General features: G+C 44.9%; 1 protein-coding gene across 1 annotated transcript in view; it reads left to right on the top strand.

Annotated features, from left to right (window-relative positions):
- Window positions 1-1,174: 1,174 nt before the first annotated feature.
- DAP (death associated protein) overlaps window positions 1,175-22,075 on the top strand; it is a 44,153-nt gene continuing 23,252 nt past the window's right edge. Inside the window, exons 1-2 of the mRNA XM_081326153.1 lie at window positions 1,175-1,396; window positions 15,950-16,043. Coding sequence (XP_081182279.1) covers window positions 1,342-1,396; window positions 15,950-16,043 — 149 coding nt within the window. The 5' untranslated portion in view covers window positions 1,175-1,341. The remainder of the gene's footprint in view (window positions 1,397-15,949; window positions 16,044-22,075) is intronic.

The following is a 22,075-nucleotide window of genomic DNA, read 5'->3' as shown; positions in this document are numbered from 1 at the left end:
TCATGTGGCCATGGGCATGGGCCACCGTCATAAGTGTGAAAAACGGTCATAAGTCACTTTTTCAGTGCCACTGTAACTTTGGTCACTAAATGAACTTTTGTAAGTCGAGGATTACCTGTACTTTCAAAGCAAGGTGCAGGAACTCTTAACACAATCTAAACGTCACAAGGCTCTTCAGAACTGAAGGTGCTTTCCAAGAAGTCGTTGAACAACCTATGTTGGAAAGTTATTTTTTACCTTTTAGAGGTAGGAAGTGCATTAAATACAAAGAAAAGCTCCCTTAAAGAAATAGCCTCTTCAGTCCACTTTTCTATTCCGGAAAACGCGTCAGGAAAGGGGACAGTACTGGGATATTTTTTAATTTATTTTTTTAATTCCATTAAATATAATATAATATAAACTCAGCAGCCTTCTTTCTTCTCACCATGAGATATATACTGCTCAAAAAAAATAAAGGGAACACAAGATAAGACATCCTACTATTAAATACAGTACATTGTGTTGTTTAAGTGTTCCCTTTATTTTTTTGAGCAGTATATTTTCGTCGAACTGGGAAGCTCTTACATATCATATGTAAGCCTACTGCTAACAGCTGTTGATTATTTTAATTGCCCGAGATTCCCTACTCCTATTTTTCTTTCACAATTCAGCCAGTTTAGTAAAAGACGGGCAATTTCCCAAGCCTCCTATGTATTTGCAGTTGCCGGTGGTGGGTTGTTGTTGTTGTTTTTTAAAAAAAACAATTGGGTTTTGGGGGTTCCCGCCTGGTTTCTAGTTTTGAATTTTAAAATCCAACGAAATCTAAAGTTTTTGATGCACTATATTAAAGCATATGTATTCCATGGGTAAAATGATTTAGCTTAAAACTTTTTTGGGGGGGGTAAGCTGTGGGTTTTGTGAAGAATGTTTATTTGAGAGCGAAATCTTGCTAGGAAATCCACTGGGCAACTCGTGACACTAGGTGAAAAATAATTTAGCTTAAAACTGACATTGTGCTTTTTGTGATCGGGGATTTTGTGTAGAATCTTGAGTTTATTTGAACGCGATGTTTTGTTTTTGTCTTTAAAGGAAACTCCTCACACATTGGCTGCGAAAAGCGCAGGAAGAGGAAGGAGTAAGGTTCCTCCTCCTCCTCTTGCTTTACCCCAAGCTCTGACGACAGAGCCGTGCGCAGCGCAGCGACGGGGAGTAGCCACGTTGACAAGTGAAGCTACACGGAGGAGGAGGAGGAGTGTCTTGCCTTGGAGTCAGCAAACCTACCAGTCTGTCTTCCGTGCTGGACTCGCGATTGCCCTGTTGGCGGCGGCGGCGGCGACGACGGCGACGGCTCCAGAGCAAACAATGTCTTCGCCGCCCAAAGTCAAAGCAGAAACCCGCGCTGGACATCCTCCCGCCGGTATAGCTGCTACTCCCCGCTGTCCTTTCACTCCGCTCTCCTTCCGCCGCTTCGGCTTATGCTGTCTCCTTGAGGGAAGTTTATGGCGGGAGGGCGCGCTGGGGAAGAAGGGCAGCTGATGTGGGGAAAGAGAGCCCACCTCCATGCCTCTGCGGGCGCTTTCAAACTGAGCTTGGGTCTCGGGGAGCTTTACAGTCTGGATACAACTTCCCGCGTTAGTTGTTTCAAGAGGAAGGCGGCGGTTGTTTTTTTTTGCGGGGGGGTGGTGGTTTAAATCTTGTTCTTGGAACGGGAAGGTAGCTTAGTTTCGAGTAAACAGGGCTGCGCGATCCTCTACATCAGCGCTTATTCCTAAGGACGGGGGGGTTCACACGACGTGCCGCAGAAAAGTATCAACGGCTCAGTTTTTAAACGTTCGCTGGCAACTGCCAGCCGCCTTCGTTCGAAATATTGGAAGCCCGGAAAGGTGTGTGTGGGGGGGGAATGTTTCTGTTAGACGCGTGGATGTGTTGTTGCAAGTCTCCTAAGAATCGGGCTGCCCATCCCCCTTCAGGTTGACGTGTTAACATAGGGCACGTGTTGCGAGTCGAGGCAGACCGTGTCTGTCGGAGCCACGAGACCGATCCTGAATTGGGGCTCTTTTATGGAAGGTCAATAGCTCAACCCGTTATTTCCTCTATTATACAGAGAACTGTTTCCTGGTGCAGAAACTTAATGATAACTGGGGCCACATAATTGAGAATTCTTGAAATGAATACTGATTGTGTGTGTGTGGGTGGGTGGGTAAATGAGTGTGTATACTGGGATATTCTTCCTGTGTTTTTTTTCTTGCAAATTAATCGCTTTGATTTAACGGAGCAATGCATAATATTGGGAATTGTGCGAAGAGGTAGTTGCTTGCTTCAAACAGCCAGAAACAAAAGTGCAAACTTAAATCATTTTTAAAATAAAACATCGGGGAGAAAAATCATTTTAAAAACAACACAGCAAATGGAATGAAGTGATTATTCCTTCTTAGTTCTTTTTAAAGATGGTTTTAATGTCAGTAATGAAATAAAATCAGAACAAAAAGATGGGACTCAAATCACAACTAAAGGTGAGGGTGCTGAAACCTGTCATTTGTCAACATATGGAGAGTATAGGTGGCCCAACTTTGTTGAGAGTGAATAATTAGAAACCCCTCCAGTTGGAGAAGGGAAAGAAAACTTTACAAACGGCTGCCTTTCCAGAAAAAGTCTGCAATAGGTTTAAGTCATTTGCGATAGGTTTAAGAAGACTTGATGCTTCTTAGGTCTGAGAAACCATAAAGCAGTGTAATGTTTCACTTCATAAGTTCAATTACAAGATAATTAGTTTGGATCACATCTTCAAATTGAGTTTTAGAATAATATCAGGTGTCTTTCTGTCAGTTTGAAGATCTGATAAGACTTTTCAGCATGTACACACACATGCATCAGATTGAATCTCTTAATTGATTCTGTTAGTTCAAATCCAAATCACATTAATGCATTCAATAATGAATTCAGATGGAATCTTAGCTCTGTTACATGTGTAGCATAACTCCCTCAGGGGCCACCTAAGCCCAGACCCTCCTAGCCCTCCCCACTTCCTTTCTAGTTTCGCTCAGCAGCCGCACTCTCAGGGTGTTGGTAGAATGTCCTTTTTAGCAGGAATGAAGAGGTGGTAGGCTCTCCTCGTCAAAGGGTTTTACAGGAACAGAGACGACCAACCCCTAGCCATGGCAGTTAGTGTGTGACAATGTTCATCAACCCCCTGGCAATCATAGCTTGTGGTAGCCGCTTGAGGAAAATGGGGAAGGAGGCCCTCTGGCTCCAGGCAGCAATGGAAAGCACAAGTGAGGATAGTCAGCTTCTCACATGCCTACAGCTTGCACAGGTGATGATGATCAAAATTCGGACAGCCGCTGGTCTCCGAAGCAGCAGCGACCAGCTCCCCTTCTCTTCTGTTGGTACTCATAGTCTCAGGTCTCTCTATGCCAAATCCCCCCTCCTTTTCCTTTCTAGTTAAAACCTGGATTTAAAACCCCAGCAAAGTTTCCGTCTTCTCACTCTCCCCTTCGCTCGGGATATCCTCCTGTGAAAGAAAGCAATAAAACTCAGCTTTCTTACTCTCTCCCTCCCTCTCCTTGGCTTCACCTGGTCTCTCCCAGGTGACAACAACAAGCATCCACCCCCCTTTCTCCTTCCCCTTCTGCCAGATTCACAACTGCCATGCCCAAAACCAGCAGCAGCTGTCCGAGCTTTCCATTTTTCAACCATTGAGGTGCCAAAGACTATGTCTACAGGCAGGCAGGCTTCCCTGCCAAACATCAACTGATACGGGGAATACCCAGTTGCATCATTCCTTGTGCTATTATACTCATGCATGATGGTAGAAATATTTATTTTATTTATTTATTTTATTTTATTACATTTATATACCGCCCTTTCCCGAAGGACTCAGGGCGGTTTACAGGGTGATTAAAAGCAAAAATACAAAAGTTAAAAACAAATTTAAAAAAATTATATTCGTCCCTGAATAAGTAAAACCCCAGTTAAAATTAAAATTAAAATTCTCAGCCTGGGCCAGAGAGCTCGAAGAGCCAGGTCTTCATGTCCCGGCGGAATGAACCGAGGTCGGGGGCAGTCCTAAGCTCCACTGGCAGCTGGTTCCAAAGGGCAGGTGCACCCACTGAGAAGGCCCTATCCCTGGGTGTTGTCTGCTGGCAATCTCTTACCGGTGGCACCCTGAGAAGACCCTCCCTGTGGGATCGCACTGGACGAAGGGAGCTTGATGCCGGCAGCAGGTGTTCCCTCAGATATCCCGGACCCAAGCCATTTAGGGCTTTATAGGTCATCACCAGCACCTTGAATCTCACTCGGAGGGCAACCGGGAGCCAATGCAGCTCGTGGAGTAGAGGTGTTACATGGGAGTATCGGGAGACCCCCATCACAACTCGCGCGGCCGCATTCTGCACCAGCTGAAGCCTCCGAGTGGTCCTCAAGGGCAGCCCCATGTAGGGAGCGTTGCAGTAGTCTAAACGGGAGGTCACGAGCGCATGAGTGACTGTGCGTAGGGCATCTTGGTCCAGATAGGGTCGCAACTGGTGCACCAGGCGAACCTGGGCAAAAGCCCCCCTGGTCACGGCTCCTATATGGTCTTCAAAATTGAGTCGTGAATCCAGGAGGACGCCCAAGTTGCAAGCCCTATCAACGGGGGGTAACACCTTACCCCCCATCGTTAGAGATGGAATAGTCTGGTTAGCCCGAGATGCCGATATGCACAGCCACTCAGTCTTGGCGGGATTGAGACGAAGCCTGTTTCTCCCCATCCAGACCCGGACCACCTCCAGGCAACGGGACATCACGGCGAGGGCATCGCTGGGTTGGTTCGGGGTGGAAAGAAAAAGTTGGGTATCATCAGCGTACTGATGATACCCCACCCCGGAACCACGAATGATCTCACCCAACGGCTTCATATAGATGTTGAACAGGAGGGGCGAGAGAACTGACCCCTGAGGAACTCCACAAATGAGAGACCTCGGGGCGGATCTCTGTCCTCCCGTCAACACCGACTGCGAACGGCCCAGGAGATAGGAGGAGAATCACCGTAAAACGGTGCCTCCCACTCCCAACCCCCTGAGACGCCGCAGTAGGATACCATGGTCGATGATATCAAAAGCCGCTGAGAGATCTAATAGGACCAGGACAGAGGAACAACCCCTGTCCCGAGCCCGCCAGAGATCATTCACCAGCGCGACCAATGCCGTTTCCGTGCTGTATCTGGGCCTGAAACCCGATTGGTACGGGTCCAGATAATCAGTTTCCTCCAGGAACAGAGGAAGCTGTTGTGCCACCACACTCTCAACAGAAGAGCGGTATAAAAATTCAATAAACTTAAACTTAAACCTTCGCCAAAAAGCGAAGGTTGGAGACTGGACGATAGTTATTTAAAACAGCCGGGTCCAGGGCAGGCTTTTTGAGGAGGGGTCTCACCACCGCCTCCTTCAAGGCGGCAGGGAAGACACCCTCTTTCAAAGAAGCAGTTATTACTGCCTGGAACCAGCCTTGTGTCTCCTCCCGGGCCGCATAAACTAGCTAGGGGCATGGATCCAACAAACAGGTGGTGGTGCTCAGCCTCCCCATGATCCTCTCCACATCATTAGGGGAAACAGGATCGAACTCAGTCCAGATAACATGCTCAAGACCGTCCGATTCCTCCACGTCAGACTCTGCCCAGTCAGAGTCCAGACCGGTCCGGATCTGAGCGATTTTGTCCGCCAGATGATGACTAAACTCCTCAGCTCGTCCCCGTAAGGGATCCTCCCTCACCTCCTGATTAAGGAGGGAGCGAGTTACCCTAAACAGGGCGGCCGGGCGATTATCTGCGGAAGTGATGAGGGCAGCGAAGTAGTTAGACTTCGCCATCCTTATCGCCGCAAGATAAGACCTTATAAAGGTTCTTAACTGCAATCGGTCAGATTCGGATCGGCTGGACCTCCAACCGCTCTCTAGACCCCGTCTCCGACGCTTCATCTCCCGGAGCTCCGCAGAGAACCACGGAGCCCAACGGGATCTGCGTCGGGTCAGAGGTCGCAAGGGTACAACACAGTCAAGTGCCCTGGCGGCCGCCCTTTCCCAGGCATCCACCAGGGCATCGACTGGGCTGTGGGTGAGGGCGATGGGTATAGACCCAAGCGCCATCTGGAACCGTTCCGGGTCCATTAGGCGCCTGGGGCGGAACCACCTGGTCGGTTCCGCAGCCCAGCGGCGGCGGGGGGTGGCATAACGGAAGACCAGCCACAGGAGATAATGATCTGACCATGACAGGGGAACAATAGTTGATGAACCCCCTCCTAGATCATCCAACCACTGTCCAGACAGGAACACCAGGTCGAGAATATGATCCCCCACATGAGTCGGGCCCTCAATTACTTGGGTCAGGCCCATGGCCGTCATGGAGGCCATGAACTCCCGAGCTAACTCAGATGACCCTCCCAGTGAAGGCAGGTTGAAGTCACCCAGAACTATAAGCCTGGGGAACTCCACCTCCAATGTTTTTGTTCTTCAGTGAGTGTCCCCAACATATCCAAAAGAGTACGATTAAACCTCTCAGGCTGTGGCTCTTCTTGTGGATGATAAGGGGTGGTATGTGACTTCTGAATGCCCAGTAAACCCAATAGTTGCTTAACAAGCCTACTTTCAAAGTCTCTCCCTTGATCGGACTGTATGTGCTGAGGTAGCCCATAATGTACAAAGAACTTCTCTACCAGTAAATAGCTACCGTAACAGCGTGCTGATCTTTTGTAGGGAAAGCCTGGGCATAACAGGTAAAATGATCAGTCACAACCAATACATTTCCTCGCCCACTTACATCCGGTTCTAGGCAAAGAAAATCAATGCAAACCAAAGCCAAGGGCCCATAACTTTGCATATGGCCCATCAGTGCAATCCTTGAAGGTAGGGGTTTCCTCTGAACGCAACGCAGGCAGGATCTACAATAATTCCCGACTTCTTTCATACAGGGTCAATAGAATTGATCCATTACTAACTTAAAAGTCTTTTCCGGCCCCAGATGCCCATGCTTATTGTGTAGCGTAGTCAACACCGCTTCTCTGTGTTTCTCCGGAAGCATAATTGCCACCTTTCTTCAGACCCATCCAAAGGGCCCCTCCGGTAAACCACTCCATCGTGAAGCTGTAAGCAATCCCACTCCTTGTACAACACTCTGGCTCCCCTCGATGAATTGGCAAGTAAAACTTCCCACTGGCCACCTCTCAGAGCTCTCTCAACCAGGCCACAGAGGGGATCTTCTTCCTGGTCCCTCCTCAGATCTTTCTTAGTTAGAACAAACCTACCCTCCCCTCTGACCAGAACAGGATTACAATATAATTTGGAGACACCTGCAATTGTAACCACCACCGATTCAGCCCCAGTTGCCCCCCTAGCTCAGTGCTCAAACACTCGGTACAGCACTTGGATGTCATCAGGGGTCAATTGTATCCACTCCCCGACATATGCCCCTGAATCATGATGCTTGACAAAGCATCTGCATCCATGTTCCTCAGACCCGGGCGGTATTTCAGACCGAACCTAAATCCAGAAAGGATGGCCAACCATCGATGCCCCATAGCATCAAGTTTAGCGGTTGTGAGCAAATACGTGAGTGAATTAACCTTAACCTTAACCTCTGCCCCATACAGATAATCCTTCAACTTATCCACAACCGCCCACTTGAGTGCCAAAAATTCCAACTTACAAGTGGGATAGTTCTTTTCCACTTGAGTTAAGCCCCTGCTGATATATGCGATGGACTTCAGCTGTTGATCATGTTCCTGATATAACACCCCCCAAGGCCATCCCGACTAGCATCCACATGTAACTCATACGGTTAATTAGGATCTGCATAAACCAGCACTGGGGTGTTCGTAAACCTCCACTTCAACTGGTCAAAAGCTTGCTCACACCATTCAGTGCATCCTGCCTGAATAGACTCCCAAGACTTCCTGGGTCCCTTAGTTTGATGGACTGGATTCAAACAACCCACCACTCCTCTACTTCTTCATTCTTTAACAACTCATTGAGCAGGTGAGCTATCTTTGCAAATCCTTCCATAAACCTCCGATAACATGAACAAAATCCCCAAAACAATCTCAGTTCTGCTACATTCTGGGGCCTGGGCCAAGAAACAGTTGCCTGAAGCTTGACAGGGTCCGTTGCCGAGACAACATGACCTAAATAAGTGACAGATGGTTGGTAAAATTGGCATTTCTCCAATGACAGTTTCAGCCCTTCCTCATGGAGCTTTGTCAATAACTTCTCCAAATGCTCCTCATGCTGCTCAAGGGTCTCACCAAAGACAATATCATCTTAGTAGACCAACATCTCTATCAGGTTCATATCCCCCACTGTCCGTTCCATGAGCCTTTGAAAAGTCGCTGGAACCCCTGACAGCCCTTGCATTCAATTAAACTCTTAAAACCCCACTGGGCAGATGAAAGCAGTTTTCTCCCTATCCTCTGGGTGCATGGGGATTTGGTGATAGCCAATCCTTAAATCCACTACACTAAACCACTTCGCCCCCCAACAAACACTGCAGAGCATCCTCTATCCAAGGAGTTGTTATACTGATCAGGGATAGTCCTCCAGTTTAAGAGTGCGGTAGTCTATACACATTCTCAGGGACCTGTATTTCTTCCTGTCGATCACTATAGGGGAAGCATAAGGACTTCAGGATTCCCTAATGACCCGTCTTTTTCAGCTCTGCTAGATGCTCTCTAAGATCATCCAGATCGCTTAAGGGAATCCGCTGAGATCTCTCCCTGAAGGGCTTATTCTCCTTCAGTCAGATTACATGCTGGGCACTCCTAGCACAGCCCACATCAAACTCATCTCTCAAAAATAGACATTTCCACTTCCAAAGCTGATCTCTCACCTTCTCCCGCCACTCAGGAGAAAGCTGTGTATTCTTGGGATAGAACTGATCCATTGAAAACTATCATCCAGAGACCCAATTGGGGTAGCTGGGCTCAATTGCCCCAACAACATCTGATCCCTCAGCCGTACAGGGAGGCTTGTGATATTCCAGACCCCAACCGAGATCCGCCCTTTTGCCTGCCATAAAACCCGCGTGGAGACTACCTCTGGAATTAGTTCCACCTCACCACTCCGCCCCTTGGGGCCATGTTCAAGAATAAGATACAGGCCAGGCTGTTCCCAATCTAACGGAAGCCCTCAAACATACCACTTCCCCTGGTTGTATTATCCTCTTCTCTCTGTCCAACTTCCATAATTGCCCCCACCCCCTCTGCCAGGGCTTGATGCTCCCGCGCCAGATGCCAACATACTGTCTGCAGTGCAGGGTGAACATCCCTTGTCATCAGGTCATCCCCCAAGGGGACAACTGGGGTGAGCAGACGCGTAACCAAGCTTGTGTTCATCCCCACAATCAACAAACCCTGACTAACTCCTGAGGGGTGGGCACACACAATAGCCTGAGTATCAAAAGTCTCTGTATACCCAGCAATAGAAGGCCCAAATGTCAACTGTATAAACAAATATCCATCATATGGGAATTTTTCAGTCTCGATACCACAGATCTTCAGGTCACCTAATTCCTGTATAGGCATATACATCAGATATCTATCATTAAAAACCCTATATAGTAATGTAACTTGTGCACATGAATCCAAAAGGACCTTAGTGTAAATACCTTCCACTTGCACTGACACTATTGCAGAAGGGCCCACCAACTGTTGGGGAACCTTAATAGTGGGAAACCCAGTGTCTGGTTTAACGACCTGCACTTGATTCCCCAAAGGCTGTTGCTGGAGCCCTGTTGCTCTAGTTTCTGGCAGTTCAAAGGGATGGGGATTTCTCACTAAAGGGAGTAACTTCCGTCACTCCCATCTTCGCCGAGGATTTCCAAGGGAATCCCCTCTTGTCGGGGCTGACTGATATCACTGGGCACCCAGCTAGCTCCCTCACTGGGTCCCTTGACAGTTTCCTGACTGAACTGGGTTCCCTGAGCTTCTGCATAGATTCGTACACGCATGCCTATAATGCCCCACACCACCACAATTGTAAGAAACCACTGGTCTCATTGAATTATTAGAGCGAACGGGCCCATCCCCCCATCAGTCTGCCCAACCCGACCTCCATTCAGGGGCGGGTCACCCATTACTGTCCAGGAAGCCATTATCTTAGTTAAGTCCAGTATCTGAGCTTGCATCATTGTTAACTGATCGTGATCCTAACCTTTCCCACTCCTGGGCCTAAGAGCCATCCCACTGGCAACTTGACTGTCACCTCCTTAGCCTCCTCTACTACCTCGGTCTCCTGAACTCCTTATAAGCTCGTAATACTCCCAAACACTCCCTCTAGCTTTGACCTTTATTTGGTTCCAAACAGGGTCCGAAACCAAAGCACCCTGGGAGAGTTGCTCTATCCTGGCTTGTTGTACCTCAGTTGGGTCTAATCCCTCCCTTTCCACAACTTGATATAATAATTATTCAGGCGCCTTATATATTCAGACAGCTTCTCGCACCTCTTCTGATACATATGTTCCAAGCAAAACTAAACCAGAGACCATGTCAGCAAATCCAAATTCATCATGCAATAAAGAGAGATAGTCGCGAACAGTAAAATGTCCCCAACTCAATGTTAGACTTCTAATGGCTTCTGCAGCTGGGTCCTTTAAACTTTCTCTAACTCATTGCCTTTTTTGGGTGTCCGGTATATCCCCTTCCTCAACTGCTTGTATTGCCTGTTCCATCCAGGCTTCATACTCTTCCCCTTCTGACACCGGTTGCATCCCCGAGAAAGCATGTAATTTCCTATATCCAGCCCCTATGCAATAGCCCCCCATCAGGTTTTGGAGGGAAGTCAATCTTTCCTCAGCCTGTGTGAACCCTACTTCTGTTGTCCCCGTGGGTAAGGAAGTGCATTTTTCTTGTGGGCAAAAGGTTCGGTCGAGGATGTACCTCATACAGTCGGAAAATCACCCCTACTCTAATGCCTTCTGTCAGTTGCAGATTTTCAATGTGAAAGCACTCCAGAACTCTTCTTCCATTTCAGCAGTACATAAAAATGGGGGGAATCCCGATCCACCCTCATGTTTATCATATACGCCCCCTGATCTGGGACCAGGACCCTCAATATCTGTAAAATTCACTCTTCTGACCAAACATCGCCAAGAACATTGATTACTATGCTTATCCTTACTTCACTATTCTACTCTTCGCACCACCTAATAACTGCGTTAGAGTCCATTTTGTTCCCTTGGCTCATGTCTCTATGTGAGACCAACTCTCTTTTGCTAAAGGGAGGGGCAGGCAGGGTACCCCAGACGAGTCTCCATGTGTAGCGTAACCCCCTCAGGGGCCGCCTAAGCCCAGACCAGGGGTCGGCAACCTAAAAAAGAAAAAGAGCCACTGGGAACCGGTTCCATCACAAATTAAAAAAAGAGGGAGCCGCGTGCGTGTGTCCATGCACGCGCATGCGCAAAAAGGTTTTTTGCGCATGCGCGGACGCACGCGGCTGCCATTTTTTAAAAAATGAGATGGAACCGGTTCCCGGTTGCCCGACGGCGACGGCCCGTCTGCAAAGCTGCCGCTTTCGGCAGCTTTGCAGATGGGCCGTGGCAGCTTCCTCAAAGAGCGGCACCGCTGCCCGTTCGCGCGGAGGTACGCGCGCACCTCCCCAAAGGTTTGGGGAGGTGCGCGCGCAACTCCGGTCGTTCGGAGAGGTGCGCGCGCACCTCTCGGAATGGGCAGGGGCGCCGCTCTTTGAGGAAGCTGCCGCGGCCCGTCTGCTAAGCTGCAGCTTCCTCAAAGAGCGGCACCGCTGCCCGTTCGCGCGGAGGTACGCGCGCACCTCCCCAAAGGTTTGGGGAGGTGCGCGCGCAACTCCGGTCGTTCGGAGAGGTGCGCGCGCACCTCTCGGAATGGGCAGGGGCGCCGCTCTTTGAGGAAGCTGCCGCGGCCCGTCTGCTAAGCTGCAGCTTCCTCAAAGAGCGGCACCGCTGCCCGTTCGCGCGGAGGTACGCGCGCACCTCCCCAAAGGTTTGGGGAGGTGCGCGCGCAACTCCGGTCGTTCGGAGAGGTGCGCGCGCACCTCTCGGAATGGGCAGGGGCGCCGCTCTTTGAGGAAGCTGCCGCGGCCCGTCTGCTAAGCTGCCGCTTTCGGCAGCTTCACAGACGGGCCGCGGCAGCTTCCTCAAAGAGCGGCACCGCTGCCCATTCGCGCGGAGGTACGCGCGCACCTCCGGTCGTTCGGAGAGGTGCGCGCGCACCTCTCGGAATGGGCAGGGGCGCCGCTCTTTGAGGAAGCTGCCGCGGCCCGTCTGCTAAGCTGCCGCTTTCGGCAGCTTCACAGACGGGCCGCGGCAGCTTCCTCAAAGAGCGGCACCGCTGCCCATTCGCGCGGAGGTACGCGCGCACCTCCGGTCGTTCGGAGAGGTGCGCGCGCACCTCTCGGAATGGGCAGGGGCGCCGCTCTTTGAGGAAGCTGCCGCGGCCCGTCTGCTAAGCTGCCGCTTTCGGCAGCTTCACAGACGGGCCGCGGCAGCTTCCTCAAAGAGCGGCACCGCTGCCCATTCGCGCGGAGGTACGCGCACACCTCTCCAAAGGTTTGGGGAGGTGCGCGCGCACCTCCGCCCATTCGGGGAGGTGCGCATGCACCTCTCCAAACGGGCGGTGCTACTCTCCATTTGGAGAGGTGCGCGCGCACCACTGCCCGTTGGAAGAGGTGCGCGCGCACCGGGCGGCTGGGAGCCGCAAGAGACGGCTCAAAGAGCCGCATGCGGCTCCGGAGCCGCAGGTTGCCGACCTGTGGCCCAGACCCTCCTAGCCCTCCCCCCTTCCTTTGTAGTTAAGCTCAGCAGCCAAACTCCCAGGGCATTGATAGTATGTCCTTTTAGAGGGAGTGAAGAGGTGGCAGGCTCTCGTCATCAAAGGGGTTTACAGGAACAGAGACGACCAACCCCTAGACATAGCAGTATGTGACAGTGTTCATCAACCCCCTGGCAATTATGGTAATGGTAGTCAATAGCTTGTGGAAGCCGCTTGAGAAAAACGGGGGAGGAGGCCCTTCGGTTCCAAGCAGCAATGGAAAGCACAAACAAAGATAGTGGGTGCTCCGCAGCAACAGCTCATTCCACAAGGGCAGCTCCCCACAATGTCTGCAGCTTGCACAGGTGATAATGATGTAAGTTTGGAGGCCCTCTGGCTCCAGGCAGCAACGGAAAGCATGAGCGAGGATAGTCAACGCTCCGCAGCAACAGCTCACCCTCGGGGGTAGCTCCCCACAATGCCTACAGCTGTTGTGATTCAGGGTCAGCCTGTGGGTTTGGCAGTTGGGTCGGACGACTCAGAGGAGGAGGAGGAGTGGGGTGTTGAGCTTGCTGAGGGGATTGGACAGCTTGATGAGAGCCCTCAGACAGGCCCCTCTCATCTGGTCACGACGCAGACCCAGCTGTGTGAGCCTGACAGCGTGGATGAAGATGACCCACAGCTGGCCCTGTTCAAGGACGCCCGACGCAGGAGGCAATCAGTCAGGAGTAAACAGGAAGGCAATGGGGCTCCTCGGAAGGAGGCAGAGAGAAGCCACGCCCTGAACTGTATTTAAGGGGGAATGCGTGGGAGGGCTGGTTGGCTGAAGGCAACCGCTTGAAAAGCTGCTGTTTCTTGGTTTGTGTCTTGTTCTATTTGTTTTTGTAGCAATAAATTTGGCAGGCGTAATTCCAGCCTCTTGCCTTCTCGTAAAAGGGGTTGTCCCTGCCTTTTCTGCAGGGCCGGTAGCAGGCTGGTACAGAACAACAGCTTACACAGGTGATGATGATCAAAATTCGGACGGCCGCTGGTCTCCGAAGCAGCAGCGACCAGTCTCCCCTTCTCTTCTGTCAGCACTCGTAATCCCAGGCCTCTCTATGCCCAATCCCACCCTTTTTTTTTCTTTTCTAGTTAAAACCTGGATTTAAAACCCCAGCAAGGTTTCCCTCTTCTCACTCTCATTCTTCCCTTCGCTCGGGATATCCTCCTGCAAAAGAAAGCAATAAAACTCAGCTTTCTCACTCTCTCCTTCCCTCTCCTTCAGAGGAAAGGAATCACCTAAAACCCCAAACTCCTCTTCAGCTTCACCTGGTCTCTCCCTGACAACAACAACCACCCCACCCCCCTTTCTCCTTCCCTTTTTCTTTCCTTCCGCCAGATCCGTGCCCGCCGCACCCAAAACCAGCAGCAGCTGTCCAAGCTTTCCATTTCCTCCTCCAGCCAGGCTCCCACAAAGCCTTTCAGCCAACCCCGCTACACTTGCAAGATCTTAAGTACAAACAAGTGGTTTGCAAAAGTATATTACTCCTTCTGGCACAAATCCTTTACTAGAAGCTTAACTGAATACTTCACTTTACAGCTTTTGTGCATTTTTACACACAGAAATGGAGAATGTTTTATTATTATTACCAATTAATAAATGGACAATTGAAAGTTGAATGATCTGTCAAAATCTTTCCCTTTTTTAACTCTCTACAGTTCTCAGTCCTGTTATACATATTGAGGCAGGATGTGCATTTTTCTGAATTTATCAGCAAAATAATCTTCCTATCTTTTTGGCCAGGAGTTTCTCAGAAGATAGTGATTGTGCTATTCAGAACTATAAAGGCTTTATTGCTGAATTCAGGAATCAGTACTGAAGTATATTTCCAATGCCTTCTGACAAAAAAAATATATTGGGCAATTTTATTTCAGGATGTGTGGATGGAGCCAATGTCAATTTCCATTTCATACTATTCTGGTCATTCACTAAGAGTTAATTTCTGGAATTAAAATGTTACATGTTTTTCATCTTAAATCCAGGCAAAGTCACAGCCAGTAAAATACAATTGATGCTTTTGGGGGGGGCTGGGGGAGTTCCAGCATAGATTTTAAAGTATCACAACTTGTTTTAGGAGAAAGCATTTCTTTGTAAATAGCTTTAAGAATCTTATTTTCCCTAATTGGCTTGCCAGGACACTTATTTGTTAAACTCAGTTTAGCAATTTGACTCAGTAGGAGTGAGGTTGAAAATAGCTGAAAGGCTATAAATTCAGGGTTTGGAACCAAGAAGAAATATAGTGAAATAATACTGTAGTGGTACAAAGAAATCTTTTGTGCAGAAGGCATGATATTAGCCTCTGCATGGTGTGAAGTTAAGTAGGTACATCCTGATAGAGGTACACTAAATTCCTGTGCTATTGTAATGTAATTTTTAAAGTGAAAAGTACCTATAAAGTGAAGCTTTTATTGATTTATGGTTTTGTTTCATTTCCAAAGACCCCATCAACCACAATTCCTTGGATAGAAGATTTCTAACATATGTTCTCCTAAGAAAGTATTATGAAAATAATTTAGCATAATTTGTTATACCATTTTTACATAGTTCTACAACAATAAACACTTTTGTCATTGCCATACCAGATGCATTTGAACCCAACGAAATATATATATAAATTCACTTTAAAGTAATCATCCACAGTGGTAACTTTCCCATATAATGTGAAATTTAAAACATAAATGCATTTCTTTTTGGTATAAATTGACCAGAAGTTTAAATGGGAATATAAATTCATATATCAACATATATGATATTTTTATCAATTGAATAATGCAATGGTTATGAAAGTTCTGAGGCAGGATTCTTTTCTTGACCCTATCCCTAGCTATCATTTTAATAGAGATGCTGTAATTGAATTAAAGGCTTTCCACAAAGATGTCTGTTAAAAATTTGTAAAGATCTAGGCATACAGTAAACGTTGAACCAATAAGTGCTGAATGAATTTTATCACAATAGAATGAAGGCTACTGCTAAGCTTGTAAGCCGCCCTGAGTCTTCGGAGAAGGGCGGGATATAAATGGAATTAAAAAAAAATAGTAATGGTTGTTTTCTGTATGTCTTCTTGGATTCAGTTATCAAATGATGTAATAATTCTAATTTATAAAATTGTTAACTTTAATATGTTCATTAGATCTTTACTTAGCTTATCTGGTAGATTCTTTACCTCAACTTATTTTTTTTGTAGTCAAAGCTGGTGGAATGAGAATTGTGCAAAAGCATCCACATGTTCCAGAAACCAAAGAAGATAAAGAGGAAACGGAATGGGAAAGTGGCACCAGGTGAAGTATTGTAAATAAGACACATGAATTTATAATTATAATTATAATCTGTGAAACCAGAAAATTGTAGAGAATAGGAATTATTACACTTTTTTTGAAAAAAAAATACGTTTTCTTTCTTTTAGTCCAAGACTTTTCTGTGATTGTATTAAAACAAACATAGTTGTTAGTAAAATGTGCTGAACTGGAAGTAAGAATAGTTAATTGGACATAGTCTGGGATAAAAGACATAAGATATCTAAAAATGTTGCTGTGGCAATATCAGTGATTTTCTCTGTTTCTTTAATGTGATGGCACAGTGATTAGAATGCAATATTGCAGGCTAATTCAGTTCACTGCCAAGAATTTGATCCTCACCAGCTCAAGCCTTCCATCCTTCCAAGGTCAATAAAATGAGGACCCAGATTGTTGGGGGCAGTATGCTGACTCTGTAAACTGCTTAGAGAGTGCTGTAAAGCACTATGAAGTGGTATATAAGTCTAAGTGCTATTGCTATTTAAAGTATTTTGGCCTCATAATTTACCTGTCCACAGTAAACTGAGATAATGGAAGAATTACGATGTGGGCAGTGAAAGCATGATCAAAATCTTTCCCTTGCATAGCTGCAATCAAATCAGATAGCTCCCCAAATTTGAGTTGAGTTTGAAATGGTACAACCCTCTGAAAGATTTACTAATGGGAGACATTGTATCCATCATTGGGGGGGGAAGCATGAATAGAGGTAAAGCATCAGGAGATTCAATGTAAATAGTCACTATACTCAATGCACTTACTCTGGTAAAGCACAGAGATAGTGAAAGGCTTTACAAATTAGGCTATAAAGTATGGCTGGAGAACTTGCAGCTTTCTAGAAGTTATGAATCTGTACTCCTCAACAACCACACCCAGGAAGGCCAAGAGTGAAAGATGCTGGGGTTGTACTTCTTCAACTTTTGGAAAGCCATAGATTTCCCCAAACTTGCTTTGTCAGAAACTACATATAAAGTGAAGAAATAAGATTTGGAATAGTGTATTATCTTCTAATTATTTTATCTAAGAGATTGAATATGAATATTTGCCTAAAGAACCCCACTGCAAATTGTTTGGTAGGAAATTTGACTAGATTCACTTGTTTTATTATGTTTCAGTGTCCTGCAGCCATATTAATCAAATGCTGTAATAAAGTAGGAAAAATATGTACAAATTGGAAATATGACTTCCAACGTGCCTTCATTCTTGTCAGTAAATGTTTAGTTGCTAAAAGTTTTACAGAATAAAACTCTGGGGCAACCTAGAAGCTGATACAAAAAAAAGGAGAAAATCGTTTAGGAGGAAAATGGCAGTTCATTAAGGAGGCAGAAGCTTTTATAGTAAGTTATTTTCCTGATAGTGGTTAAATTATCCTTATCAAAAACCTGTCAAAACAGGTTTTTTCTTGAAACCACCTTGGGTGAGGCAAAGTTCAACCAATTGCAGTTCTTCAATGAGATTTCTAACATTCTGCACAGTTCATACATGAGCATGTCTGATAAGCATTGGATTGGATACAGACCAGCCAAGCTGTAACTTACAGGATTTATATTATATTGCAGCTGTGTTACTTTTCTTGAAGTCTTAGTCATTTAATAATATACCAAAAATAATTTAGTGTGATTATTTTCTTCTGTTCTTAAGTCTTTTCTGAGGAAAGTCAAAGATCGTAATCTGCTGGGTTACCTGCAGTGACCAACCAGATGCTGCTATAAAGTACTCCGATACTGGCTTAAGGCTGTTTCTCCTTACTATATACAATTCCAGTTTCTGCTGCTAGCCATGTCTTTTATGATGCAACCTTCATATTTCTCGCATTTAGTCATATTGGCAAATAGGCTCAGGTTTATCAGTTGACATTTACTAGTAGATTACAAGGGGAAAAATCAATATAAAAAATGCTCATTTAATTTTGTACTGAAAATATGAAGTATATATTTTCCTTTGTAATTCTGAGAAAGTTAAAAGTGTTGTGCTACATTAAGCCAAACATCATTTTGATCCAGTGCTGTATCTCTGACAATGGTCAGTTGAAGTATTGTGAGGAAACTCATAAACAGTAAAAAAAAAATGCCTACAGATGTTCCTTGACTGTTTGTTTTACAACCGTTTGAAATTATAGCAGAGCTGAAAAAATGGATTTATCCATGCCTGAAATTAACAGCTACTGCAAATGCCCCATGTCACATGAGCAAAATGTGGCTGCTTGGTCGCCTGCCCATACTTAGGACCACAGGAACTGCAACTCCCATTATTCTCCTGTTCCTCTCCCCCCCCCAAAAATGTCTGTTTGAGTGATAATTTTTGCAATTGATCACACTCAGAAACCATGTCAGTTTGGACATATAGTAATGAAAAATTTGATGTTACCTGTGTATGAAATGACACAATTTGGCTTTCTTGCCTGCTTGCCTTCCCTCAAAAGTTGATCTCTCTCTCTCAGAATTTTTGCTAAAACCAGAATGGTTCCAATTAACATTTTTCCCATGTATCAATATTAGCATTAAGTTCAGGAGACCTGGCAATTTTATAGTGAAAATCTGAAATTGAACTATTCTTCAATCTATTCAGAGTAGCCACAACTGAATTTATAAAGCCCAAAGTATATTTAAATTTTCTTCTGACTTGTTTTACACTCATTTTTCATGATTAGTTCTAATAATTATGGGGCAATTTCTCTGTAAGTGCTATTGAAATGAATCAGAGCTACATGACAGCCCAGGAGATCACATGCACAGATTCCATTTATTTTAGGTGGCATTTGTGCTATGGATTATGACCATTGTGCTTAATCATATTTTCATGGATATGAGGCTCAGCCTGGTATTATAGCAGTGGCTTTATTAAATACAGTAAAAAGGTAGATGTCAGCAATGTTCCACCAGTGATTACCATTCCCTCAGCTCTTAGCAGACATGTCAAACTCGCGACATCAGAGCTTTTTCCCCATTGCCAGCAATGGGATGGCCCTAGGAAGCTACAGCCACCCCAGGTCAATCCCAGCCTGTAGTTATCCGCACCACTCGGCACTCTGAGACTTTTATCATCCTGCTTTCTACTGCCCCAGCTGTCCTTCAGCATCTTCTTTCTTCTCCTGTTGACAAGGAGTATAGCCTGGGTACTGGACTGGACTTTAGCTGCAAAAAAAAAAAAAAGCCCAAAGCAGCAACAGTGTACCGAATGACCCTTTGCAAAAACATTCCTGGAGTGTGGTGCACCAAAACATCCCCTTGTAAAAACCTCTAGAGTGCAGTGCACCAAAAAGCCCAGTTCTGCCCAATGGGTAATGGGTGTTTTTGTTTTGTGAGAAGCAAAGTCCCACTTTGCCCGAGAGCACTTTGTAAAGAGACTGTTTCAACACTTCCAGTGAATGCCATATCATGCTGACAGCCTGCCAATGTGTAGGATCACATTTATGAGGAAATCATGCTTAGTTCCAGACCAACAAATCTCTTCCAAGGAAGGAGGGATTGTTGACAGATTATCCACATGATTTCAGATAGCCGTTCCCCGTGAGTTCCCCGTCATTCTCAGGTCGCTTATAAATTGAGTGGCTGGGAGTCAGGATTCCACCAAACAATCCCATAACAATTTTTTAATTGTTGCGTTAGAGAGATTATGACCTTGCATATCAACAAGGTTTTCTTGTTTTCATCGGGCAAGTCCCTTCCCTCTTAAAGGAGGGTGATGAGAATGTGATTTTTAAAAACTTTCAAATATATGAGTTTTTGGATTATATTTTCAACCATTCGATTAGTGACTGTGCAAACTTACAACAGCACTGAAGAAAGTGTCTTTTAATGAGTCCTTGCAGCTTTGACCATTGAAGTTTCCCACAGACACATGATCAAAAATCAGGTGTTTGGTTTCAGAGTCCCGGGGTCATATGATTACCTTTGTGACTTTCCCAGCTGGCTTCCAACAAGAAAAGTCAATGGAAGAAACCAGAGTTGTTTAATGAATGCAATGATTCGCTTAACTACCAGGGCAAAAAGTTCATAAAATTTGTCACAACTCACTTAACAACTGCTTTGCTTAGCGATGGAAATTCTTGTCACAATTTTGGCTGTAAATCGAGAAATAGCTGTATAGCAAAAAGATGCTTAGAATATGGATTTCATAAATTTAACAATGGTTTAAGGATCCAGTTTGATTTGGGATTATAGCTTTGATTTAATTAGAAGTAATTTACTCAAAAGAAAATGGTGTCTGTTTTGGGTATTTTATGATTAGGGGACCTTGAAGGCTGTACACCAGAGAGAGCTACAGATTAAAAAAGAGAATGGATTTGATTTCTATAATAAAAGCTATTGTATGTTTTCTGCCAATCTCAATTCCATTTGTATGTCCATATCTTTATATCAATGCTTTTCACAGTTAAATCCCTTCAAAGTAATTTCAAAATTACATTGCAGTTTATTCTTGATCTGTTACTCTGCTACAACATGTTCTGTCCATTTTATTGAGATTATTTAATTTTTTTTCCAAAAAGAAGTCCATCATAATTTGAAACTAAATGATCAGTTACTAAGTGATTGATTGTAAGTCGAAGACTACCGGTATAAAAGCAGTTATTGTGAACAACAGAACGAAATGGTTATTGTACTATAATTATTTTGTCTAATGCTTTTGTAAAGATTCAGAAAAAGTTAAGTAGATTATATTGATGTTAGTATCAAAAATAATTGCAATATTTCAAGTAGCTAGAAGAAATAAAATTCTGTTGTTGCTTCACCAAAATGCTATGCATCCTTTCTGCTTATTTTAACTGAAAACAAGGCAGTCCGTTGTTCGATCCCAGGACTCTGAAGTAGACAATCCCAGGCTTTTTGTATTACTTAATTTTTTAATAATTTTAATAATAAATTTTAAAGTTTTAAAACATAAAGATGTAAAACTAATATAAACTTAAGAAAAATATAAAAAAGAAAAAAAACTGTAAAAGAAATTGGAAATTTTATATATATAAAAGGAAACAAGGTATACTGTATAAAGACATGACTTCTCCCTTCAAGACAAGTACAGACTATTTCAGTAATTTTATCACCACCTCGTAACATTTCAACAAAATATCTCCTTTCCATATCTTATTCTTATCTATAAACACATTTTAAAGTCTTGACATTGTCCTAATCAGTAAAAGTCCATTAAGAGGGACCACAAAGAACATAAATTTTAACCTTAAATCATTTTCAGACTCTTCCTTTCCTTTTAACACAATAATTTATCATAGCCACTTCCCCCCTTTTTTAATTCAGAATTTTTATTTTATTATTTTAATTGTTTTATTAATATATATATAGCCTTTATGTATAACACCCAAATTCATTTTATGAGGCAGATGGGTGGTCTGTTAATATTATATATTAATACAGACATACATATATTTTTTTTGTGTGTATAATCTCTTCCCATATCTTATTTCTTATCTATGTCTTCCCATATCAATTTTAAAGAAATCTTTAAAATGTCATCATTCAAACCTAGTTAAGAAAATTCCATTAAGAACTATCAAAAACATGTTAAGAATCGTAATCTTGAATTCCTTCAAATAATGTCCCACAAGTTGATTTCTTAACATTTCCTTTTTGTCTCCTTCCAGAAACATTCACAAATTTAACATTTATATTTTAACCCCAAATAAACCAACCTAGTAATCTTTTACTTTTAATACTATAGCTCAGGGCTTTTCAACCTTTTCACCCATTGTCCCACTTTTAGGATATGGCAACATCCGAGTACCACCAGTCGCCTAGCAAGGTGTCAAAAACTTGATGACCCCCCCCAAAAGAAAAAAGTAATGAAATACAGGTAGTCCTCGACTTACAACAGTTCGCTTAGTGACTGTTCAAAGTTACAATGGCACTGGAAAAAGTGCCCCCCAAGCCACAGCCAAGCAAGACACTTGCCTGCCCACTCGGAAGCGCTCTTCCTCCTGTCCAAGGTTTTCATTGTTGTGAGCATTTCTGTTGATGATTGGCAGTGGGGGTGGGGTGGGGGTGTTTGGTTTTTATTTCCCCCCC

Source organism: Vipera berus (assembly GCF_964194415.1).
Source record: "Vipera berus genome assembly, chromosome: 3".
NCBI classification, from domain to species: Eukaryota; Metazoa; Chordata; class Lepidosauria; order Squamata; family Viperidae; genus Vipera; species Vipera berus.
Note: the sequence above shows the minus strand (reverse complement) of the source record. Positions and strands in the feature narration are given on the sequence as shown.